At 47.5% G+C, this 24,871-nt stretch overlaps 2 protein-coding genes and 1 non-coding gene across 6 annotated transcripts; 1 reads left to right on the top strand and 2 right to left on the bottom strand.

Annotated features, from left to right (window-relative positions):
* Positions 1 to 5,020: 5,020 nt before the first annotated feature.
* On the bottom strand, positions 5,021 to 14,591 carry NFATC2IP (nuclear factor of activated T cells 2 interacting protein). 3 transcript variants are annotated; one of them, XM_011378795.2, is made up of 8 exons: positions 14,145 to 14,591; positions 13,370 to 13,442; positions 10,937 to 11,057; positions 10,218 to 10,307; positions 9,948 to 10,134; positions 8,727 to 8,871; positions 8,486 to 8,595; positions 5,021 to 7,276 (listed from the first exon to the last, which is right to left on the bottom strand). In XM_011378795.2, exons 1-8 carry the CDS (start codon positions 14,547 to 14,549, stop codon positions 7,118 to 7,120), a joined length of 1,290 nt encoding a protein of 429 aa, XP_011377097.1. In that variant the 5' UTR covers positions 14,550 to 14,591; the 3' UTR covers positions 5,021 to 7,117. The 3 variants fall into 3 exon arrangements, with proteins under 3 accessions (XP_011377097.1, XP_023378221.1, XP_011377098.1); XM_023522453.1 differs by having other exon boundaries at positions 14,397 to 14,590; XM_011378796.2 differs by having other exon boundaries at positions 10,227 to 10,307; positions 14,145 to 14,589.
* On the top strand, positions 11,396 to 11,514 carry LOC111731006. Its single transcript, XR_002776919.1, has one exon. It is a non-coding gene; the product is annotated as a 5S ribosomal RNA (ribosomal RNA).
* A 1,521-nt stretch (positions 14,592 to 16,112) lies between the features above and the next one.
* CD19 (CD19 molecule) lies at positions 16,113 to 24,299 on the bottom strand. Of its 2 annotated transcripts, XR_002776902.1 has the most exons (16): positions 24,198 to 24,299; positions 23,680 to 23,946; positions 23,162 to 23,365; positions 22,750 to 23,043; positions 21,651 to 21,761; positions 21,326 to 21,374; positions 20,915 to 21,003; positions 20,390 to 20,503; positions 20,164 to 20,265; positions 20,016 to 20,081; positions 19,852 to 19,911; positions 19,687 to 19,743; positions 19,024 to 19,116; positions 18,837 to 18,938; positions 17,692 to 17,942; positions 16,113 to 16,156 (listed from the first exon to the last, which is right to left on the bottom strand). XR_002776902.1 is itself a non-coding variant. In XM_011378793.2 (15 exons), the coding sequence occupies exons 1-14, from the start codon at positions 24,283 to 24,285 to the stop codon at positions 18,847 to 18,849; spliced, it is 1,686 nt and encodes a 561-aa protein (XP_011377095.2). In that variant the 5' UTR covers positions 24,286 to 24,299; the 3' UTR covers positions 18,532 to 18,711; positions 18,837 to 18,846. The 2 variants fall into 2 exon arrangements, 1 of the variants encoding a protein (XP_011377095.2); XM_011378793.2 differs by lacking the exons at positions 16,113 to 16,156; positions 17,692 to 17,942 and adding an exon at positions 18,532 to 18,711.
* Positions 24,300 to 24,871: the final 572 nt, after the last annotated feature.

The following is a 24,871-nucleotide window of genomic DNA, read 5'->3' as shown; positions in this document are numbered from 1 at the left end:
TTCTCTGAGTACATGTGCTTTTTAAAATTTGATGGATCTCTTGATTAGAATTCCTTTAAGGTCAGATAAATAAATATGTCTGTGCAGGTCTGTTGGTTTAAACTGGAGCTCAACTTTTACTTTCTTTGGAAATTGTGGTTTGTGAAATATAAGTACATATGGAAATTCTTGGGGGAAAAGTTCACTTATAGTTTTCCTGCAGACCCAGAAGTGAATCTGGTGGAGAAACAAGCTCAGTCCTAATAACCTACTTGAGACAGAACTCCAGTGGAAAAGGAAAAAATGAACGGCTCTTTCTCAGAGATGGTTGACATTCAAGGATGTTTGCAAAAATCTCTCAGGAGGATAGGGAATGCCTGAACGCTGGCGCAGAGGGCCTCGTGCAGGGACATGTTGTTGGAGAACTACAGGAACCTATTCTCACTGGGTGAAGGCGACTTCCCTCCAGATGTGGGAAGCCTTTCTGTTGGATTGCAATCAAGGAATCATCATCAAGAGAGGACATTAATAAAGGCGAATGATCCATCTAGTGATATTGGAAAGAAATAATAGCTGTGCATCAAGGATTTTGTCCTCAAGAAAGTCTTGGAAAATATGCATGAGTTTGAGAATGAGAGGGGGATATGATGAAAGAAATTATAAGAAGTGCCTTTGACCCACAACAGAAATCTCACTCATAGAAAAGATCAACGATATAATAAATCCTCAATTTTCCTAGAAAAAAAAGTCTGCTTACGACAAATGCCACAGAAGAGAAGCCTGGTATATGGGGACCTGATGACAGGGGGTATTTGACCTGGTCAGGGAGGTTGAGAGTCTCTCAGGAAATGGCCCTTGAGCTCAGATGTGGGGGAGGGACAATCATTGACTTCCCAGGAGGGAAAGGAGAGCAGTCTAGGCCATGGAAAGCATGTGCAAGGACCCTACCACAGAAGGAAGCACAACGAACACAAGAATCTGAGAGAAGGGCAGGGTGAAGAGCAGTGAGAGAGGGAGTCTGGCCAGGGAGCAGACAGGGGCTGATCGAGATCCATGTTAAGGATCTCCTTTATTTTAAAATTAGATTTGCATTTGAGATCACTCTGGCTGCAGTGCACATGGACTGGAGGGGGACAAAGGGGCAGCAGATGGCTGCCTCTCGGATGGCTGTAGGCAGTGGTGGCTTGCACCAGGATAGGATGGAGGAAGAGAAGTGAACTGCTTTGAGAGTCGTGTGGGGCAGTTAAATTGACTTGGTAATAGAGTAGATATGGGGTGAAAGAAGTGTCAGGGTGAAATTCAGATTCCTGGCTTATGCAATGAGATGGATGGTAGTGGGATTCTTTGAGATGAGGAGCTTATTTATTCACTCAACATTTGTTAGGTAACTACTGGATCAGACACTGAACTAGGACCTTTGATAAAAACAAGGTTTAGAACAGTCACGCATCACTTAAGGACAGGGATACATGCTGAGAAATGGGTCGTTAGGTGATTTCTTTGTTGTGGGAACATCACAGAGTACACTTACACAAACCTAGATGGTCTAGCCAGCTACACGCCTAGGCTCTGTGGTGTAGCACGGTGCTCCTAGGTGACAAACATGTACAGCATGTTACTGTACTGAATGCTAATAGGCAACTATAACACAATGGTATTTGTGTATCTAAACACAGAAAAGGTACAATAAGTATGAAAGATATGCATAGGACACTTACCATGAATGGAGCTTGCGGGACTGGAAGTTGCTCTGGGTGAGTGGTGAGGGAATGCGAAGGCCTAAGACATCACTGTGCACTACTGCAGACTTTATAAACACTGCACACTTAGGCTACACTAAATTTATTTTTAAAATCTTTTCTTCAATAACAAATTAACCTTAGCTTATTATAACTCTTTAACTTTATAGACTTTAATTTTTTTGACTTTTCTTTGTAATAACACAGCTTAAAACACATTGCACAGCTCTACAAAAATATTTTTCTTTATATCCTTATTCTATTGATGGGGGAGAGCTCGACAAGGTGGGAGTCCAGAGGAACCCCAACCTGGAGCTCCAGTGACCAGGGTCTTGTCTTATGCCACGAGGAAGAATTCAAGGACACAACAAGCAGCAAACGGGAAAGCACAAGTTTTATTATAGTGAAAGTACACACTTTAGAGAAAAGTGCCGGCAAACTCTAAGAGGGAGTCTGCCTCAGCGGTCTGAAGGGACTTTTGTTTTCTGAGAGGTGGGGGTGTCCCAAGGCTATCCATCCTGCCTCCTGGCCTTGGCTTGTTTATCACCCCTGAGTCTCAGTTTACCACAGCTGAGTCTCCTGCTTGGAAAGGCAACAGGGAGAGGGCTGAATAAAGAACAAGGGAGAAATTCCTGAGCGCAGGGAGAGGGCTGAGTAAGGAACTAAGGAAAAATTCCAGAGCTGTATCCTGGAGGGGAGAGGGAACTATCCTGCCTCATTATAAGCTTTTTTTCCATTTTTAAATCTTATTTTTCACTTTTCAAACTTTGTTAAAAACTACAACACAAACACACACATTCACCTAAGCCTACACAGGGTCAGAATCATCAGCACTGCTGTCTTCCATCTGTACATTTCATCCCATGGGAAGGTTTTCAGGGGCAATAACAGGCATGGAACTTTCATCTCCTACAATGCCCTCTCTGCAATACTTCCTGAAGGACCTGCCTGAGGCTCTTACTGGGGAGCTGCACTAGGTTCAGAAAGCGCTGACTTTGGCTTTACCTGGACTACATCACTAGGCCACAGAATATTTTCAGCTCCATTATAATCTCATGGGCCACTATCGTATATGCAGTCTGTCCTTGACCATGAATGACATCGTTATGCAGAGCATGACAGTTTGGACCTTACAGGCTAGTAGGGGATAAAGATATAGACTGGTGAGTGTAAGACTATACTGAGCTAGACCCCTGTTCTGGGCTGAAGTGGGACAAGAGGATGTGCCTTGATGAAGGAAGGGAATGGCTGGGTTGGGGAAATGGGAAGCTATAGAAAAAAGGCCAAATAGTATCCTGCTACTCAGTATGGTCAGCAGTATCGCAACATGGGAGCTCATTAGAAACACAGCACCTCAGGTCCCATCCCACAATTGCTGGTCCACATCTGCAAGCTCCCCAGCTGATTTGTGTGCACATCAAGTGAGACATGCTGGCCTCATTAAGAATTATGATTATGAGTCATGTGTCAGGCTACCTGGTTTTACATCTGGCTCTGCATTCATTCAGTGGCTATGTGATCTGTGGGAGGTTAATTAATCTTTCTAAGCTCCTGTTTCTCTTCTATAAAATTGAAGTATTGTAGTCTCCCCTTGAAATCTCCCCAGAAGATGCCTGAAACTGGATGGCACCGAACCCTATATGTTGTCTTTCCTATACATACATACTATAAAGCTTAATTTATAAATTAGGAAGAGATTAACAAATAAGAAAAATAGGACAATTATAACAATATAGTCATGCACCACGTCTTTTGATTGCATCATTTTCTTTTGTGGCTGATTTAATCTCATGTTGTTTTGTAGTGACAAGCTCTATAGGCTGTAGCCTAGGAACAGTATGCTGGACCACACAGCCTACGTGTGTAGTTGGCTAGACCCACTAGGTTTGCTTAAGTACACCCTCTGATGTGCCCATGAAGACAAAATCACCTAACTACGAATTCCTCAGAATGTTTTCCTGTCATTAGACGGCATGTGACTGTACTATAATAAAAATTGTGTGAATGTGGTATCTCTCTCAAAACGTTTTATTGTACTGTACTCACCCTTCTTGTGATGTGAGATACAATGTCTTAGTGATGAGATAAAGTGATAAGATAAACAGCACGCAATTAAAAATTTGTGAATTGTTTATTTCTGGAATTTTCCAATTAATATATTCAGACTGTGGTTGGCTGCGGGTAACTGAAACTGCAGAAAGCGAAACTGCAGATAAGGGGGTATGACTGTAATAACAAAAACTACCACATAGGATTGCTGAGGATGAATGAGATTATGAAAAGTGCCAAGCTTGGTATGTGGCACTGAGAAAGGGCTCACTATGGTTTTGAAGGTTTCTAATCAGGAGTTTTAGAAAGATCACCTCACAAGTGATCAATCTCTTTGATCAAAAAGATGAATAATCTGTCTCATCACAGAAGAAATGCAAATTCTTTTACAATGAGCAGTCTTTCCCATATCACCCCCAGATTGCTGAGGAAGATAAGAGGGAACTGGAACCCTCTAGCACTTGCTAGTGGACTTATAAAGGTCCTGCCACTTTGCTCAGCGATCTGGCAGTACTCAAAAACTGGGTAGGTGCATATTCAATGACCAGTGATTCTATCCCTGGATATACATTTGAGGTGGGTTTCCAATGAGGATCACTACAATAGTGCTTGCAATACCAACATCCTGGGGCTAGAACTGGGTTTGGTTACAAGGGACAGAAATCCTCGAATAGCAGTGATTTAAAACAAGACAGAAGTTCCCCTTTTCTATGAAAGCCCAGAGGTCTGCAGCATCGGACTGTTAAGAGGCCACATGGAGGTTAATGCTCTGACTCTCTCTCCCTGTCCTTTGCGTGGCTTCCATCCCCAAAGTCACTTCACGTCAGCAAGGCTGTTCCATTTGCAATCAGCAGCAGGAAGGAAGCGAAGGAAAGGGGCACACACTGTCCACTTATGGTCACATCCTGGAAGTTGTACCCCTCCTCCCCATATACCCTATAAGCCTGAACTGGCACTTGGCCACACCTGGCTAGGAAGTAGTCTTTATTCTGAAGTTTCTGTGCTTTGCTAAGAAACAGGAGTTCTGTTACCCTGAAAGGAAGAAGAATGGATGTGAGGGGACAACTAATGGTCTTAGTTACAGCAGCTGTAGTAGGAGTCCCATGAGGGCCACAAAGACAGAAATCTTCAAGTACACGCAAGCTAAACGTAGTCTCATTTACTCTGTTGATACTGAATACAAAATTTTAATGTGTTCGACCTTATTAATAGACATAAAAGGTTGAAAAAAATGAGAGCTATACCATATCATGTATTATTTAAATGTTATAAAGGTTTATTTCTGTTGTTTTTCCCACATCGTAAGTTCAAAGGAATGCCACATTCCAACAAAAAAAAGTGTTTATGATACACTTTTGCCAAAATTACACCTCATATAGTGGGAAATTAATGGCTCTATTAGTAGACAGTGCTAGCTCATTATATGGTGAAAATAAAACTTGGATTTCATATACGAATGTGAATTTCAAATAGTTTGAAAGTAGTAGTGAATATTTAGCAGCCAGTATAGCCTATTATCAGCCAGTGAGAACAAATGTCTGACCATCCAGAGCAGATGCCAGCCATTGCAGGTACCAGCATGCACTAGCTGGACTTCAGCCCTATTTAGTGGCCTAAATGTGAAAGGAAAAGCAAATTAGCTAACAAAAGAAAATATAAAATATCTTAAACATTTTTAAATAAGAAATCAAAAAACAATAAATGATATGATAAAATAGTTAATACACTTACATTATAATTAAAATTTTCTGTTCATTCCTTTAACCCATATAAATTTGTACTGTTTGACTTACGTGTGCCCAGTTCCCCCAAATGAGCAAAATAAAAATTTTAACATGTAAAAAAAAAAAATTCTGTTCAGTAAAGGACACCCTTGGATAAACAAACTCCAGTGCCATTCTGAGCTTTTTGTAACTGCCCAGGAATATGTGAGTAACTCTGGAGAATAAATACAGACAGGAAGCCCCTATAAGAAATTGAGCAAAGATAAATTAGCGGTTCGCAGAAAAGAAAAACCAGAAAGGCTGACAGATATGTGAAGAAATTCCCCAAATTCCTAGTGATCGGATGAATGTACATTAAAACACAGTGACACTTTATGCCTATCAGACTGGCAAAAATTAGAAATTGGGCAATAAAAATGATGGTGAGGATTAAGAGCAATGGGAAGCTTCCAGTAAAAGGGTCAGTGACCATCTAAAGAAAAATTTGGTAGAACCATAGAGAAATTAAACAGTCTAACCTGTAATCTCATCCTGAACACCTATGCCAGAGAACTTTACACACGATCATGGAAGGGGACACATAACAGGATGTTCACTGTGGCCCTGTCTACATGCCAAGGGGCTGGAAACACCTAGGGGTCCACCACTTAGCAAATGCATAAGTAACATGCAGCTGACATCCCAGAGCAGTTCAAAGCAACAAAGCAGATATAAAACAAGCAACACATATTGAGTGAAAAAAGCAGCAGCACAACATCTATAGCAAAACATCACATATTTAAAAAAAGATATTCATACATACAATGCTGCATTTTACAAGGATGCATTCATAGTCAAAGACATGCAATTAGCACCCTAGAATGAATGCTTATGGGAGAAGATGGTGTGAAAAAAGGGGGGAAAGCTATAAAAACCAGAGAAGTCTTTTATTGACTAAAATCTTAGATCCAAAAAGGCTCAATGTTTTCAATTATGCCTTAAATAATGTGTGTGTATCAGGAAGGGGGCTATAAAGGATCCTGGGGTGAGTTAGACATCCAAGGCTGAGAACCCGCTATATCTTTCAAAAAAGTAACCCACTGTCTGTGTTTAAGCTCATGTATGTGTGAGCTTCATCATTTATTTTCCTGCAAGCCAAGGAACCACACTGTGTGTGTATGTGCCTCAAGCAAACTACACCACCTATCCCCAAATGACACGAAGGTCACTGCTGGTCCTAGATGTGGAGTAAATCCCAGGCCTGGAATCCCATACTCAACCCTAATTCATTTCAACTCCCTGTTTAACTATAAGCAGTGTCATAAAATAGACATTTTGGTGAACAAAAGGGTGATGGTGGAAGTGAAAGGGTATGGGTGAGAGGTATCCCAGGAGATTGCAAAACTCAGCACACCATATGAATGGAGCCACAGTCTACCTAGGGCAGCAATGGCGACCACAAAACTAACCAGGTAACTAACGATTTGAAACCAGGGTCAACAGGAGAAGAGGTCAAATATCATACCTTAATTTTTGCTTCGGCTTAAAAATAAGTTCTACCTCAGCTTCAGCTAGCCTTTATGGGGCCAAAAGGGGGCAGTCATTCTCCCCAAGTCCAGGCTGGGCCTCCAAACAGGGAGTGGGTTTTCAACCCCAGACCTCAATGAGGTCCCCAGATTCCATGCCCAGATCAGCAGGCAGCTCCTTGCCTGAAAGCTTTGTCCCATCAAAGAAGAAGGAGAGATTGTGGCCCGAGAGTCCCATGGCCTCCTCGTAGCGGGACATGAGGGTCTTGAGAGGAGAATCCTGGATAGGCAAGAAAAAATGGATATAAGAATTTGAAAAGAGAGATTAGCGAGAACTTGTAGGGACAGACAAAGGACCTGGGACAGGGAAGACAAGGGGACAAGTAAAGGCAGTGCCCATGGAGGAGAAGGCAAATGGACAAAGAAGCAAGCACAGTGGGTTCCTCTCTAGGGAACCAGGCCACAGAGCCCAAGGCTTAGGCTCTGGGTCAGGCAGGTTCTCCAAGACCCAGGCCCCACACCTACCAGTGGAGGCGTATATTGCAATGACGAGGAGAGCCCAGACGCTGGAATGAGAATGACCCAAATGGAGACCAGGCTCAGCCACTTAACTGGATGTGTGACCTTAGGCAAGTGTTATGGGTTGAACAATGTCTCCCCCGCCCCAAAAAAAGGTATCTTGTGGTCCTAACCCCCGATAAACATGAATGTGACCTTATGTGGAAGTAGGGCTTTGCGAATGTAATTAGTTAATACAAGGTCATACTGGATTAGGGTGGCACTAATGACTGGTGTCCTTGTAAGAGAAAATGGAGACACGCAGGGAGAAAGCCATGTGACAAAAGAGGCAGAGGTTGGAGTAATGCAGCTACAAGACAAGGCTTGACAGCCATCACCACCAGAAGCTAGAAGGAAGGATTCTATCCAGTCTCAGAGGGAGCACGACCCTGCTGACGCCCTGATTGCAGACTTCTAACTTCCAGAACTGTAAGAGAACACATTTCTGTGGGTTTGAGCCACCCAGTTTGTGTTACTTCATTACAGCGGCCCTAGGACACTATGAAGTTATCCCACCTCTCTAGACCTCGGTTTCCTTATCTGTTAAATGAGAGTAACGATGGTGCTTTCTCATATAAGATTGTTGTGAAATTCAATAATATCCGAAATGTGAAGTAAGTATCCTTAGAACAGGGACTGCCACTTAACAAGTGTGGCTTTAATTGTTATTTTGGTGGGTTTTAGTGGTTACTGTCCAAGGGTCCTTTCCATTTTAACCGGAAGGAGTTAGGAGACTAGAGCAGAGGTTTCCAGAAGAGGGGAGGGACACTGAATGGGTTTTTCCACTATCTAGGACTATCCAGGAACTCGAGACTAGGGAAGGCAGTGTCTCCAGAGAATCAGGGCTAGGAGGAATTCATCTTCAATTAAATGACAAGAAAGACAGCAGAGAAAAGGGTGAGATGCGTGGAGAGCCATCTTTCCTACTCACTCGAGACAGTGAGACTTCCAGCGTCTGGTGTTTCTCCTTGCCCTGTACCCGCAGCTGGAGCAGATGAGATGTCTCTGTGGCCTCTGGAGAACTTGCTAGCACCACACAGTCTGTAGGAGGCAGGATCAGGAATCCAGGCCTAAGCAGCGGCTGGAAGCAGGGCCCTACATGGGACTTTCCCCTTATCCCCTCCCTGTGGCAAAAGTCTCCTCAAGGATCCACCTCCCTGCCTTCCTCTCACCAATGATGTCAGCCACTCCAAGCTTTAAGGTTCTGGGAGTGGCGGTAGGGGACAGCTCTGTCTCTCCAAAGAGCAAGAGGATCCTGCTTGGGGACACCCCGAGATGAGCAGCCATGTGGTCCACCACACTCTGTAGGGGCTCCGACTGGGGAGGAAGACAAGAAGCAAAGGAGGTCTTCCTGCCTTGATGTGCTCCATCCCACCCAACCTCCCTTCCACCCCAACACAAGCTTCTGGCCTTTGCTACTCACTGAGCTACTCAGCTGTAAGTTTCATCACATTTACCTAACAAAGTATAGAATAAAATCATGTTGATAAAGGGTTCAGGCAAGCAACATAAAGAAATGAAGCGACCATGGATTAGGAGGAAAAAAAAGGAATGGTGGGGACTGCAGCAAAGTGGACCTCACACGCCACATCTAAACAGGCGAGCTGTTTTGAGCGGGAAGAGCACCAGCTGACTGGTACCAGGTGGGAATACAGCCAATGGGACTACAACTTCCTATTTAAGAGAAGCCAGACATCTGGACCTTTGTATGAAATCATCCAAGGCAAAGGTTGACAATAAACTCACATGTTTTAAAAGCACTCTACACGGCCAAAAAAGAAGGTGCACTGTTGATAGGTCCATGGGCTGTCAGTTTGCAACCTCTGGCTTAGTTGCCTGCTCGATGCATGGTTATGGCTCAATAAATGGTCATTTCTGTTATCATTCTTGTTTTTGAATGGAGTCATCCCTACCAAAATAGTAATCTTCACCAGGAAGCTGGGGGAGTGCAGAATGACTGAGTGACATCTGTGTGTCAAATGCAGAAAGAGTATTACGCATATTAAGAGCATTAAATAAGAGGGAAGCACAGGATCAAAGGGAAGGAAAGAGGGAGGGGGCAGCACCCTGGGGAGGGGGTCAGCAAGCAAAGCTTCTTAGGATGCTTAAGTGGAGCCTGAAAGAATGGTGAGAAATTTGCCAGAAAGTGAGGGGAGACTGAGAAAAAGATAATCTGGACAGCGGGAACAGGGAGTGCAAAGGCATGGAGGCCTGAATGAGTGCTGGGCAGATCCAGAGGGCAGGATGGGCAACAGAAGACAGAGTCAGATCATGGGGGTATAGCTCAGGGATAGAGCATTTGACTGCAGAAGACAGAGTCCTTTCTCCCAGACGTCAGTCTCTCCACAGGTATCTTCTGGGACCCTTCTCTCACAGGCCCTTCAGGCACTTACCATTCTGATGGGCAATCTGACCAGGTCAGCACGGCACCGGATTTTGAGCGGGAAGAGTCGGGGGCTCTCTGGGAGAATGGGCCCCTCCACAAGGACCACCTCATCATCTTGGCTCAGGTGGTCCTGTCCCTGGCGCTGCTTGGGACTCAGGCAGGAACGGAGATCCTGGAGGCGCTTGTTCACCTCCCTTGGGTGCAGAAAGGACTTTGGGTCAGCTAGGGTGGGCCACCCTCCATACTGCCCCTCTCCATCCCAGCCAGAGCCTCCTACCCTCGGCACCTTAACTTCTGGAGTGCCCGAGTATGTTTTCTGCTTTTTGTCCTTGGCAGAGGTGGGGGCAAAGGAGAGGTATCCAGATCCCTGAAGAAAGAAGAAAGGGACAAGATGGAGGAAGAGGAGACAGCCCAGCCCACATCCGTCCTCATGATCTATGGACCCCTGGGAACAGAGGAGAAGTTGGAGAATCAAGAAGGAACACTTTCCAGTAACATCTACCTTACTGGAAAACAAAGGGAAGAAAATGCCTTTTCAAGTAAGTCACTTCCTAGGTGAGTGTCTGCCAACATCTAACAGACACCAAGCATTTACCATATGTCAGGTGTTAACTCTTGATCTATTCAAAAATTCTGACACAGGTACCACTATCATCCCCATTTTACAGAAGACGAAAGCGAAGCATACAGACAACAGTTAAGAGGCAGCTAGCCAGATGTGAACCACAAGGGCAGTCTGGCAGTCTCCAGAGCCACATTATTACCACGTCACCCTGTATTACTACCATCTCACTCCACTCCCATCCTGCAGGGTCCGCTGTCATCCTTTCGTGTGGGCCACCTCTTCTCCCAAGAGCTTCACTACTCACCTAAGCCTCAAGACTCCTTTCACCCCTTCTTATCCTTTCACGAACCACTCAAGGGTCCTGCCTGCCTCAGACTACTCCTCCAATTCCTTTTCTGCCCCTAGGGCTTCCGTGCCCCGGCCTTACTCACAGAGACATCTGCTTTTCTTTTTCTTCTTCTTCATCTTTACTCCTCAGCTTTTTCTTCCAGGGAGAATCTGGACATGGGGATTCCTCAGTGTGGGGACTGCTAGAATCTGCCACATCCCCCTCTGGGGACAGAGGAGAAGACAGTGGAAAGGGTTAACCAAGAGAAGGCAGCAGGAGGCCGAGGAGACACAAGTCACAGGGTACAGAAGGTCCTCAGAAAGGAGGAGATTGCTGTGGGGCACCCCAGACACACATCATGATACTGGGAAAGTGCTCAAGGTGCAAGAGTCAAAAAGGAAATGCCTAACTCAGAGAAAAGCATGAGCTGGAATCTGAGAGATTGGCGCAGGAGTGTCTGAGCCTCGTGCTAAGGTATGAGACAGTGTGGCAAGTGTGGACAATTGGAAAGTGGCCCACTCCAACTTTTTTGATCACATGTACCCACAAATATAAAATACCAGTCTACAGCCATGCTACCCTGAACAAGCCCGATCCCATCTGATCTCGGAAGCTAAGCAGGGTCGGGCCTGGTTAGTGCTTGGATGGGAGACCACCTAAGAAGACCAGGTGCTGTAGGCTTCAAAAATTAAAAAAAATAAGGGATTGTAAGCTGACAAGGTCCTTGCAATCTGTGAGGTCAACCAAGGGTTGCTTCACCTAAAAAATTAAAAAAATAAAATAAGATAAATAAAAACTAAAGTATTTAAAATATTTATAAAATATTAAATATACAACTCAGAAAATACATATTTACTTAATACTATTAATACTATGATTATAACACTATTAGTAATATTATGTACTATTATACGTGTATATACTATTACATAAATATATGTAATAGTAAACCAAGCATTAAAACAGATGTTGTCAAAGTATAATTTTTAAAAAAATGTTTCTATATTTTCTTCCTGTCCTCAATTTGGTGGGTATAGAGAGACTACGTGAGTCAAGCTTTGGGACAGGGAGGAATGAGGTAAAGCGATAAGTAGTATAGACCTTCTAACCCCATGTTTCTCAAATTTCATCCAAGAGTGTCATTATCACATTTCACTAAATCTCTGCATTATTTGTTTAATATCTTTCTTTAAATAATTTATTTTAACTTAAATTCCTTATAAAAGGAAACTAGGTATTTCTTTCCTTTTTATTGAGGTATAATTGACATATAACATATTAGTTCCAGGTGTACAACATAATGATTTGATATTTGTATACATTGTAAAATGATGAGAAACCGGGTATTATTCTAGAATATAGACACTCTTTTCTATTTACTTGCCACCAATAAAAGATCATTGTTAACCATAAAAATAAATACTATGAAAACAAAACAATGACGATAAATCCTGGGTCAGTGGTTCTCAATCAGAGGCAATTTTGCCTCCTAGAGGACATGTGGCAATATCTGGAGAATACTTTGGTTGTTACAAGTGGGGGAAGGGTTTGGGCTGTGATACTGGCATCTAGTGCATAAGGGTCAGGATGCTGCTAAACAGTGCACAGAACAGCCCACAACAAAGAATTATCCAGTCCAAATGTCGATAGTGCTGAGGTTGAGAAACTTTGTCCTGGCTAAATACGGCAACTGCCAGTGGCCCGAGCTTCTGCATTTCTAACAAGCTTCCAGCAAATGCGTAACACTTCTGGACCCATATTTTGAGAGGCAAGGACAGAGGTATACTTTATATAGTATTTCCACATGCCTTGTACTATCCTAAACTATACATGTAGCCCAAAAGAGGGCTATATTCTCTTTTAATTAATTCTCACTAAAATCCTTTGACATAGGTCCACAATTATATCCATTTTCCTGATAAGGAAATTGAAGCTTTGAGAAATTAACTTGTCCAAGGTCACAGAGGCCAGTTGGTCCTTAAATCAGCTCTTCGTCACCCTATCATACTCCCTCATGGTACAGAAGTCTTGGTCCAAGGTCTGCATTTATCTACTAGGTCACTTCCTTATTAGACTCGATTCCTAGTCATTGCCCTTGGGTGGGTTGCAAAAATCACATCACTGAGGGAGGACAAAGGCTGGGCAGCCCTGATAAGACTCAAAGGACACACTGGTAGTTGCAGAGTGTACCCAAGGAACTTGTTGCAGACGTAACAAGATGTTACAGATTTTCAACACCTCCTCCTCCACTGTCCCCAGGATTACAGAATCAGAATCTCCAGGGATGGTACCCTGAAATCTGTATATTAGCACACTCATGTCTATTCGAGTTGGGGGAAGGGTGGTTTGACCACACTTCCTGTGCCTTCTGATTAATAAACAGGCTCCTTTTAGGACTGGACCTTTTTTTCTGGCTAAGACTCAAGAGTCACCTCTCATGCCTTTCCCTTAACTTCAGGCAACAACTAAGTACAGGGATGTAAACTCCCTCAGAGAGACTAGCGTTGGGCAGCTCTTCCCTGAGGCCCTCCCTTACCTTCCTCAGCCCCTGGGGGACAGAGTTTCAGGAGGGGCAGGTGATCTGGGATGAGGTGGAGGCTGCTCTTCACCTGCAAATACAAAAGTGCATCAGCCCCGAGTCCTCCTTCCACTGAAAAGGAAAACGGGATGCTTCTTCCCTCACACCTAGGCCTCCTCCAGCTTCCAAATTCTCCCTAAGGATGTAGACACCACAGCCTTCTCCAGGGACTCAGGAGACCAGCTTCCTCAAGATCCAAAACTGTAGTGCCCTTACTCCTACACTCCCTTTGCTTAAGGCATGCAGGTTTAGTTCTTTTTTTACTAGGTTGCTAGCCATCCCACTATCTTAGAATCTTAGGGAATCCCAGCCCCCTAGCTCACCCTACCACCTGGAGACACAAGCCTCCTGGAACCCCCACTCCTCTCTGAACTTCTATAAACTCCAGCCCCAATACCCTACCTAGCTTCCTGGATCCTTAGCCATGAGCCTCAACCTCAAAACCCAACATGACCCAAATCCCAGTCCAATCCTTCCATCCCCTCACTGAACTCTCAGGGATGCCAGCTCCGTAGCCTCTCTATGCCCCCTGCGAGAATCCCAAACTCCCAACACACTTCGAACCCCCTCATTCCATCAGTCTGCAGAAACCCCAAGAATCCTGCATCTCTCTGCCTCCAAGGCCCTAGCTCCTACTTCCGTTTAGACCCCCAAGACCAACCCCAGAACCCTACCCTCAGCACTCCATAAACCCAGCCCTTCCACGCCAGCCCTCCCGGGAACCAGGCTACACCTTCCCGGAGTACACTGGAACCACTGGCGCCTCCCCCGGATCCAGCAGTAGCCGCCGCCGCCGCCTGACCAGGACCGGAGCGGCTCCAGCCGGCCGCGCGTCCTCCCCTTCGCTGTCACTGTCGCTGTCGTCCTGGGGCGCGGCTGGCACGGGGGTCTCCGGGAGCGGGACTTCTACCGGGTCCACAGCGCCGCGCGCCGTTGCGACCTCCAGAATATCCTCATCATTGTCGCTGACCAAGTCCACAATTACCGAGTCCAGGGAGCTCCGGGCTGGAGACCGCTGGGCGCGAGGACGCCGGCCTCGCCCGCCCCGGGCCCCCCGAGCCCCCCGAGCCCCCCGAGCCCCTCGGCCGACACCGCCGCCTCGGGCCCTCCGACCCCGCTTCCTCACAGGTTCCGACATGGCACACACCCGACCGCTAGTCGCCCGCCTCTAGTCGACTCGCCCGGCCCACTCCCGCGACTTCCGCCCTTCATTGGGCGAACCGCCTGCTAGTCAACACTTCTACCCGCCCATACCCTCTGGATCCGCCTCCCTGCTTTTTCACTGGCCGTTTCTCCCGCCCATCACACACCCACCACTGAGACCAAGGCGCCAAAGATTCCAACGAGCCTCCGCGCAATCAGCGTAGGTTTTAATTCGGCCGGGCTCACCCATTGGCCGGGCTGCCGCGCTTCCAGCCCAGCTTTCTCTCAGCCCCGCCCACAGGAGAGATCCGTTTTCCCGGTTATTGGAGCATTCTGGGAATTGTAGTCCTCAAACCCTCTGACTACAGGGATGAGGAAAACGAACTGGGGATTGTTTTTTAAAATCGACGAATTAGGCTTCAGACTTCACGGATATCTCTATTATTGTTTCCTCCAACCGCGTTCTGAGCTAATTCCACTCCACGCCACCTACTCTCGCAAACGCCCCTCTCGTGCATAATCCACACAGTACGCACCCTGTACCAACAATTTAATACCACTCAAGTCTACGAATTGCCTCCGACAGCATACAAACCCTCCCTCATACCAGACGTCCCGAAAGACATCTTTCACAAATGTCAAAACAGCATACACCCACACAACGCCCTCCCATTACATACACCTGGAAAAACATACAAATGAAAAATAAGAGTTTTAATTCTCCCTGTTGAAAATAAGGGACATGACTTTACCCCACTCTTTTTCTTTCAGAATTTCTCGGGCCTTTTCAAATGTATGTATATCTTTATAATGGCTAAATAAGCATCTTGCCAGTCGCATAACTCAGGAACTCCAGGACTGGGAGCCAGCCACCTTTTTGAAATGCAAACATCAAGGGAGATAGCTCCCCATCCCCCAGTTCCTGGAGGAGAATAACTTCCTAACTTTGGTGGAGTCCTTGCTGCAATTCACAAAACTACCTCCTGACATGAGAGGTTTGTTTCTCTCCCTCTCCCTCCAAGGTGGGAAGCTGAGAAGCTCTGGAGTGTGGTTTCCTCCTGGGTAGAAACCTGCGAATGGTCTTGGTGCCCTCTGGTCCCTGGCACACAGTAGGCCCTTAATAAATACCAAATAATAATAATAGTTAATGTTTGACTGCTTACTATGCCACTGTCATGTGCATTATATCCCATTTAAGATTCATTTGGGTAGCTTTAATGATTACCCTTATTTTACAGACCAGGAAACTACAGCAGAGAAAGCTTGAGTCAAGCAGCTAGCAAGGGAATTCAAACTCAGTCAGATTCCAGAACACTGGGCTGCAGTGGGCGTACCTCTGTTCCTCAGCTTCCCCAGAGACTTCCCTGGGGTGGCAGAGCCCTCAGGAGTGTCTCCATCTTTTGCACACCTGAATCTCAGGACTTTCCACAGACGTTCATTCTCTCTTCCTTCCCTATTTATTTCCTGAGCTCCTGATCTTTGTCATGCTCTGGCTGGTTACCAGAGGCACAAAGAAGACCCAGACATGGATTCATCCTCAAGAAGGCAGGGTGTTTTCACCAGGGGTCACATGCTCATATGCTTAAGGAACAAGCAGGAAACCTATACAAATGAAGCAGACTGGATGAAAGGTAATAGGAAATGGCGGAGATTATGGCAATAGGAAGAGCTTATTTTAGCTTTACGGTAAGGTAAGGGTGTGAATGCTAAGCTAGACCTGGGATTTTAATTTTTTAATTTTTAATTTTTTGCCATGAGGACTGCGTTCAAGATAGAAGCCCAAGGAAATGCTAGAAGTTCATATCTCACCACCCACACTCCAAACACACGTTACACGAAAATATAACAAGGAATACTGCTTTCTTGCTTTCTTTCTTTTTAAAGATAGTTGAGCTCAAAAGCAAGACAGAATCTTCCCCATGCAAAAAATAAAGAAGGAAATCAAATCCACAACAGTGGGAGAGGGCTGTAGTCAAGCAGGCCATGGGGGGATGCTAAGATCCCTAGGATTGGAGTTTTACACCTATATGGGAACAGAAGTCAAGGCGGAGGCCATGGGAACAGCAGAGAGCTGAAACTGGGTGCACTGCACAAAACTAGGAGCTAAGAAAGGGCTGCCTCTTCTGGACACAGAAGACAGAGAAAAAACCCATCCACAGGCCCTGGGCTACAGCATAGAAGCAAGGCACTCAACAGGCAGTGGATGGAAAAAGTCGTAGCAGGAAATCAGAATCCCAAGGACAGTCTATGGCCATACCACCCTGAATGGCAGGATCTTGTCAGATCTTGGAAGCTAAGCAGGGTCGGGCCTGGTTAGTACTTGGATGGGAGACTCCCAAGGACTACCAAATTATGAACTTGGATTCAGACCAAACCTCAGGTGCAAAAATCTGCTCTGAGAAACTCATGAGTAAAATGGTCAAACCTGTGTAGCCTGTAAGACTGTGGCAGAAGCCAAAGTAAACTGGCCCCCCAGGGGGTGGCAACGGATCCCAGGGAACTTGTGGGACTCATGCAGGCAGGAAAAAAACAAAGAAGTCAAAGAAACCTTCCACGGTGACATGCCATGGGAGAATTCACCCCATTGTACAAATAGTAACTATACCAGGTCCCTTCCCTAATGCTACAGTTGGGGAAACTGAGACTCATTGAGTGTAAGTATGTTGCCTACAGTTAGTTAACAATTGAAGTATTTAATTCCTCTGTGTCAGTCTTCTCATCTATAAGATGATAATAATTTTAGTGTACTTTCTTCATAGGGCTGTTAGAAAGGTAAAATGAGATGCTACTTGTAAAGCACTGATTAGAACAATGCCTGGCACATAATAATAGTGTTAAAACAAATAAAGTAAGTTTTAAAGGTTCAGAGATAAAGGATAACGTCTCTAAAATAAAAACAGGACATTAGGAAGAAGGAACTGGTTCATTAAGAAACGGAATTCTAGAAATAAAAATAGAGATACTGAAAAAATCTAGTCAGTCTTGCAGAGACATTGACACTTCTTAAGCAGAAGAGAGACTGGGTTTCAGATGCCAGTCCTGGGTTTCAGAAGAGCATTGAAGCTAGGGAGACTGGTCGCAGGGAGACTAGGCAGAAGACATCAGGAATAACAGTGACTGATTTTTTTGTTTTTTACCTGAGACAAGAATTTGGGTATGGTGGAGCTTGCTACATAATCGTTTCAGAGCCTGGAGATTTTTAGTTCAAAAAGTCTTCGTGTTCATGGTTTATATCAGAAGTAGGCAGTTGATAAGTGAGTAGGCACAGTGCCTTGAACTGCAGCCAGACTTCTGAATTCAGATCCAGCTCTGTGAAATGCTAGTTGTGTGACCTTAGACATGTTACTTGGCCTCTCTGACACTTGGTTTCCCATCTGCAGAATTGCACCTAGGAAGGGAGAGTGTCAAGATTAAGTATAGGCTCTAGAATTAGACTGCCAGAATTCAAGACTGGGCCCCAGCACTTATTAACTAGGCCAGACTTGAGCAGGTTATTTAGTTTCTGTGCCTCGGTCTCATCTATAAAATAGAGGTGTTGTGAAGATAAAATGAGCTAATATACATAACACATATATACATAACAAATGTAAAATACATAAAATGTACATAAAATACTTTGATACAATCCTGGCACATAAGTGCTCAATAACCTTGTCAGGTTATTGTAAAGATCAAATGAGTTAACTGATGTTAGAACATAGTAGATGTTCAACAAATGTCAGTGACGACTGCCAATTCCTGGATTGCTTCTTCACTGGGCACCCAGCATACAACTGCTAAATGAACAATGACTGAACAACTGGATGGTGGGAATGGCAGGCAAGTGGGGAGATGGGCGCAGGCCAAGCCACAGGAGGGAAAAGGCCCTGTTGTACCTGGGATGCAGGTCTCCCTCCTCCCCGGATTCGAGAGAGGATGGGAGTACACCCAGCCTCACCTTCCCTTCCTCTCCCACACAAGGGCACTACATTGCAAGATTGGAAGAGCTCATGGAGTTTATTTGGGTAGTGCAAAGAGGACTGGAAGTTTCACTTGTGTACACGAACACACACAGATACACCCATCCTGAGCGACATCGCTCCAGAGGTTGACATCGTCTGCATGGGGCCCCCAGATTTCAGTCAAGTGCGGATTTCAGGAGCCTGAGGAGGCCCAGGCTATGTAGAAGAAAACTGTGATGAGGATGGGTCTAGGAGCCTCCTGCCCCCGAGAGCCAGACCCCCACTTCCATCCCTGCTCATCTCTCTCCTCCTCCTTCCTTAGAGAGCAGTTCCCAGCTCACCCGAAGGGAATCACCGGGTGCTCCAGGTCCCCTTGAGGCCCTGTCCTCCCCATGCTGGTTCTAGCCCATCGGGATTATCCATGTTCTCATAAGAATCTGCATCTGGTTATGATGAGGAAAGAGTGAAACAGCTGGAAGTAGAGTGAGAGGGGGTTAGCTTCAGACAAGGGACAGCAGAAGCACCCACCTTCCTCATGACTGGGACCAGGCTGGGCCCGAAGGGAGCGGAGCTGGGGGGCAGCATACAGGATTCCTCTCATGTCTTCATAAGACTGGGACCCTGCATGGGCAGAGGATGGAGAGTTGGAGGCCTGCGAACCATGCTCAGGGCTTGTGGAAAGGAAATGCAGCCTGATATGGAGGGAGTCTGAGGGGCAGAATAAGTTGGAAGGCTTGACCCAGTACTAGGAAGGAGTGATTAGGGTTAGCATCAGGTTCAGGGCCCTTATTAATTGTAGAGTTCAGTTGGGTATGGGTTAGATTATGGTCATGGTCAGAGAAAGGGTCACGAACAGATTGGAAGGAATCAAAGTCAGAGTCATAAGGAGGCTGTAGAGAGAGCTGGGGTCAAAGCTGAGGTCTGCTTTGCAGCTGGGGTGACATGGAAGTCAAAGTCCAGGCTGGAATTGGATTGGGATCAGGGCTGATGTTCACAGTTAGGGATGGGTAAATACTAGGGTCAGGATTAGGGTTGGGGTAGGTATTGAGGTTAGAGGTAAGAGTCAAATCTAAGGTCAGGATTGGGCTTGGGTTTGGGGTCACAATCCAGGTCAACATTCTGCCTGGAGTTAGAGCCGAGGCCAAGTCGACTCAATCTGGACAAAGCTGGCAGGTCCCAAGCATTTCTTACCAAGGGAGACTGCCTCTCGGCTGGGGTCCCAAGCCGTCCCATGGGGGCTCAGGAAGTCTGGAGAAGGAAGAGGGAAGTCACTATTCATCCAGATCACATACACCACCACCACCACTACCACCACTCACACTCCTCAGGAATATGACCATCCTCACATACACACACCTTTTGTGCTAGTGACTGGTTGGGCCAACTCTTCATCCTCATTCTCATAGGAATCAGATGCTGCAGAAAAAGAGAACTCCAGGGGCCACTCCTGCCCTGTAGGAGCTCCACAGCCCTGTGGGTCGTCCCAAGTCTCTGAGGCCCCCACAAAGACCCCAAATTACCGTTGGAGAAGGAGTCTTCATCAGGACCTAAGGCGCCATCATCAGGGTTCTCATAGCCGCTGCCATCTGGTGGAGAGGGAGGGGCGTTCGGGGAGGGTCCACAGACCTGGCTGAGAAGGTGGGCCGTCATGGAGGAGGACAGTCTTACCCTGGGAAAGCTGGTCCTGCCCAAGACTGGAGTCGTTCTCGTAGAACTCGGAGCCCCCCTCACTGTCCGGCTCCTCGTAGCCTTCCCCTTCTTCTTCCGGGCCTAAGGTTTGGGCATAGGGTTGGGACCCAAGTCACAGCCCCGCTTCTCCAGGCCCCACTACCCTAATCCTGGCACAGGCCGCTCCAACAATCCCCACTATGAGTAACGACCCCTCCCCCATCACCCGCTCCCGTCGGTCTCTGGGACCCCTCGGCTCCGGCCTCCTCGATGTCGCCGCGCGGGTTTCCGTAGGACGTGACGGCGGCCCCCAGGCTTGCAGCCCACCGTAGGGCGCGTCCTGGCGAGATGAGCGTTGTAGAGGGGCGAGTGAGATGAGAAGGGGGTGGGAGTCAGGGCTAAAGGTGCGCGCAGCTGAGCGGCGGGAGAGGATGCTTCAGGATCGCCGGGAAGACTCCGGGTCTCCAGGGGGCGGGATCTAAATCTAGGGGCGTGGCCGCAAGTTCTCAGGGGAGGTTCTGCTTTCGGAACAGGACTTCGGGTCCCGAGTCCTGGGGGAGGGCCTGGGTCCTAGGGGCGGGACTCAAATCTGGGCGGGACTCCGCAACCCAGAACCGGCTCTTTTCTGAAGGCGGAGCTGAGAGCTCGGGAAGACTTGGAAATCGCGGAGGGGCGGGGGGGTGGTACTGGAGGTATGGGAAAAATGGGTGGGACTCTAGCTCGGGGCCAGAGACCTGGCGGTGCCTCCTACCCGTGCCAGAGGTGGGCGAGGAAAGAGACAGCACGTTTCCGTACTGGTTGTGGGCCCCGCTTCCCGGGGGAGGAGTCACTTTGAAGAACCTGGCGGAAGAAGGGGAATTTCTCTGAGAGGCAAGGCCTGAAGGAACTCGGGAGACGCATACTCAAGACACAAGCCAGGCCCTCAGAGGTTAAAATGTGGTCACTTGTAATTAGCTCCTCTGTCCTGGGACAGCCTACAGAGGGGTCTGGGATCACTCCAAGGAGGTCTTCACAAAAGAGGTAGCTTTGGAGCTGGGTTTTGAAGGTTGGGCAGTATTTCAACCTCAGAGATGAAGAAAAGACCCTGAGCAGAAGAAACAGTAAGTGCAAAGCATAAAGTGGAAGCGCAGGAGGGGGACTGAGGGGGCACTCGAGTCATTACCTTCTGGTGGGATCCGTCATTCGCTTTCTCTTCCTCCTCAGGATCAGGGCTGGTGGGAGTTAAGGGGAGTGATCAGAGAAGGGGCTTCTTGGCCAGGTGAAGATTCTGGGGGTGCTGGGGAGGTAACTTGGGTCAATGGAGGAGATGCGAGTTCAACTTCCAAGGGGCTAAGATAGTTCAGAGGGCGTTTAGAGGAGGTGGGGGCAGGATTCTGAAGTCTGTGAGGGAGGTATGGGAGGAGAGAGAGACGTCAGATTGGTCAATGTGGGCTCTTCTGAGGGAGATGGAATAAGGTTTGGCAGACCAGATGGGGGACAAGACTCACCTCTTCGAACATAAAGAAAGCCTGCCAGGGAACCCATGCAGAAGATCAGATAAGTTAAAGTCGCAACAGGGACTCTCCAGCCACCAGTCTCCAGAAGCCAATGCCTTACTGCTAGGGGGAAGGAGCAATGAGATGAGGCTAGCATCTTACTTTCAGCCTCAAGACCTCAAATGGCCATAAATCTGGGAGTAGGGGATAAGACACAGATCCTCGAAGTCCCAAGCTACACCCCAGAGCCTGGCACAGGGCCTGGAACAGTATTTATTAAGCAAACCATGACCCATGAGTATAATCGGAGGAAATGTCAGGAGTAAGAGGAGCATGACGATCAGCTTCCTGCTGCAGGTAAGGACAGCCATGGTCGAAGTGAAGGGCAGAATCAAGTTCACAGATTAGAGGTGGGAAGTAGCAAGGTGCTGAGATAAGTTTGAAGTGAAAGTTGAGGTTGAGTTTGAGAATCGTGCTTAGCGTAGCATGGTAGGATTGTATGAAAGGAGACAGAATGGGGAGAACATTGTGACAAATTTGATGGATGGGATGAGGGAAAGAAAGGATGCCCAGATTCCTGGCTTGGGCACACGCAGGCAATAGAGTCCTTCACATACACAGGGCCACCCAGAAGACTATGCTTGGGGAAGGTGTTGAGTTTGATTTTGTATATGTTGAGCCTGCAGTGTCCATGGAACATCAAATGGCAATTCCAGATGTGGGGGTATGGAACCTAGAATTCAGTTCACCAAGGCATGGTGGCCCAAGGAGCCAAGGGAGTAGAGGAGGTCAAATGATAAAAGGGCATAGACAAGGACAAGAGAGTGTAGACAGGGATAGGAAGAGAGCTCAGGGCTCCAAAGGTAAGGAGCAGGAGAGAGAGGAAGACTCTACCAAAGCTGATGGGAAGGAGCAACCATTGGTAGGAGAAGATACAGAAAAGCCATGTCTGACAAGCAAGGAGGAAGGAAGTGGAGTCAGTGTTGAATGTAGTGGCTGGGATTCAGGCTCAGGCTGAGGTTGGTACCAGCGAGGGGGAGCCAAGGCTGACTGGCTTCTAGCTCTTTCCAGCAACTTCACACACATGTCCCACAATTGGGAGAAACCCTACCTGACTGGGCAGTGACCTTCAGCTGCATCTTAATGGTTGTATTGCCATGGTAACAATGATAGGTGCCAGCATCTTGAGCTTTGGCCCGGTGCAGCCACAGAACAGCCCCTCCTCTGAGTGTGCCCAGGACCCACATCTCTCTGACTGTGGCATCCTCACTCAGGTTTAGGCTCAGCAATGAGATGTTAGGCTTCTTGGGGTGCACGTGGATCCAGGAGATGGGGCCTCTGGACACGGAGGCAGAGGGCACCCCACAGAATAGACAGAGTGAGGAGCCAGAGGTCACAGTAAGGTCTGGTGCAGGGAGAGCCAAGGTTAGGAAAGTATAGGCCTAGGGGTCTCCTGCCCCGCAAACCCAATCACTATCCTGTCCCTGGACCCCCCACTTCCTGGCATTTCCCCAGCACCTTACCTCGGTGGAAACTCTCGTTAGAACTGCCGTTAGGTAGGGCACATGCAGGGTTTGTCACCCAGATCTCAGGGTGGTCTTTGGCCCACACATACAGCTGAGGGCTTGTGGTGAGACCAGAAGAAAGCCTGGGGTTCTCTGAGGAACTATTCCCCAGGTCACAGCCTGGGCCATCTAGGTCTGAAGCCTTCCACCGGAACAGCTCCCCTGGGGAAAGACCCAGAACCAGATACAGAGACTTCCAGAAGAGGCAGAGCGGTACAGAGACCTCAGAAAGATGGAGATAAATAGAAACAGTCTCAGAGAGAAACAAGGCTGAGAAAGATATGGAGCAATTCGGTGTTGAAGTCACAAAGCCACAGGAAATTTTAGGAGCTCCCTGCTCCCTGGCTCTCTGTTGCTCCTCAGCCCCCTCCAGCCCCTCCCTCCAGATCCATTTTATTGGCCAGACCTCTTTCATCCGTGGTGGGCCTCCCTCTCCTCATCCAGCCCTCCCTGCCCTGCCCTGCCCTGGACCTCACCGCTGCCGTTCACACTGACTGTCCAGCCAGCCTGCCAGGCCTGCTCGGAAGGGGATCCCTGTTGACACAGGTAGAAGCCCCCCATCTGGTCAGAGATGTTGGAGATGAGCAGCAGGATGCCCAGGGGCCCCACCTGGATGCCCAGGCCTGGCAGCCCTGCACTCATCTGTAACAAGGATGCCGACTTGCACTCCCGATTCCAGGCCAGCTGATGGGGGGGACCATCTGAGGAACCCTTGAGGCATGGTAGCACAGCACTGCTTCCCTCTGCGGAGAGAGAGAGAAGGAGAGAGAGGAGCCTCTGGCTCCCTTCACTCCTCACACTAGGTTATAAACCCAATGATCTCGGACTCCACCAATTGGGAGTGGATGAGCCCTCAGAATCCTTCCAACCCCTCCCTGAATTTTACAATTAAGAAAATGGAGGCCCAGAGAGGGTAAGTTACTTGGGCAAAGACGCCCAGCCAGAACCCAGGTTTCCAGCCCCGAATCCTTCTACTTGTGCCCTTTGGACATACCTTTAGCCTCCACCAGCTGTGGTTTCTGGAGCCTGACTCTCACAGGAGTAAGGAAGAGGAGGAAGAAGAGGCGGAGAGGAGGTGGCATGGTGGCCAGACTCCCCGAGGCACCAGCTTGGCCGCGCAGGGGATGCTGGGGCAGGCAGGGACTTGGTGGGCACTGAACCATGGGTGTCTGCGGGGGCGGGCAGGCGGGCAGTCCCCCCAGGGAGGAAGGGATGGTCATGTCTCAGGCCTCCTTCTCCATATACCCCTTCAGACCCACAAAACTCCCCTCCTTCCTGCTACACTGTTTTATTTTCATCCCAGCACTTACTGCCCCTGAAATGACCTTGTTTGTGTCTGCTTGCTCACTTTCTGTTCCCCCCACTAGAGTAAGCCCCTTGCAGCAGAGACTGTCTTGTTCAGCACTGTAAGCATGGTGCCCTGGAACACTGCTTAGCACATTGTAGACACCCAATAAATATTGAATGAATGGATCTAGTTTTAGGGGCTCCCTCCTTCTTCCACTCCCTACTTCGACCTCAGGCTCTAACTCCATTTCCCTTCACATACACACCTCATTCATTCATTCGACCAACATTTCTGGGACCACCTTCCACCCATTACACACTCTGGGATCTCTCAGATCTGAGTTTGAATCCTCCACCTCTGCCACTTGGCCAAATTTCTTC

This window comes from Pteropus vampyrus, unplaced genomic scaffold (assembly GCF_000151845.1).
Source record: "Pteropus vampyrus isolate Shadow unplaced genomic scaffold, Pvam_2.0 Scaffold347, whole genome shotgun sequence".
In the NCBI taxonomy this organism is placed as follows: domain Eukaryota; kingdom Metazoa; phylum Chordata; class Mammalia; order Chiroptera; family Pteropodidae; genus Pteropus; species Pteropus vampyrus.
This window is presented reverse-complemented; position numbering and strand designations above follow the sequence as displayed.

Excerpts from the sequence above, each read along its gene's own strand:
- NFATC2IP (XM_011378795.2), bottom strand. The coding sequence starts at position 14,549 with ATGTCGGAACCTGTGAGGAAGCGGGGTCGGAGGGCCCGAGGCGGCGGT. Across the intron at positions 10,308-10,936 it reads AAAGAAAAGCAGATGTCTCT|GGATCTGGATACCTCTCCTT; the intron begins GTGAGTAAGGCC and ends TTCTTTCTTCAG. Across the intron at positions 8,596-8,726 it reads TGGAGTGGCTGACATCATTG|ACTGTGTGGTGCTAGCAAGT; the intron begins GTGAGAGGAAGG and ends TGCCTCCTACAG.
- CD19 (XM_011378793.2), bottom strand. The coding sequence starts at position 24,285 with ATGCCACCTCCTCTCCGCCTCTTCTTCCTCCTCTTCCTTACTCCTGTG. Across the intron at positions 21,375-21,650 it reads CTTTCTTTATGTTCGAAGAG|CCCTGATCCTGAGGAGGAAG; the intron begins GTGAGTCTTGTC and ends AACTCCCACCAG. Across the intron at positions 18,939-19,023 it reads TGGTCCCAGTCATGAGGAAG|ATGCAGATTCTTATGAGAAC; the intron begins GTGGGTGCTTCT and ends CATCATAACCAG.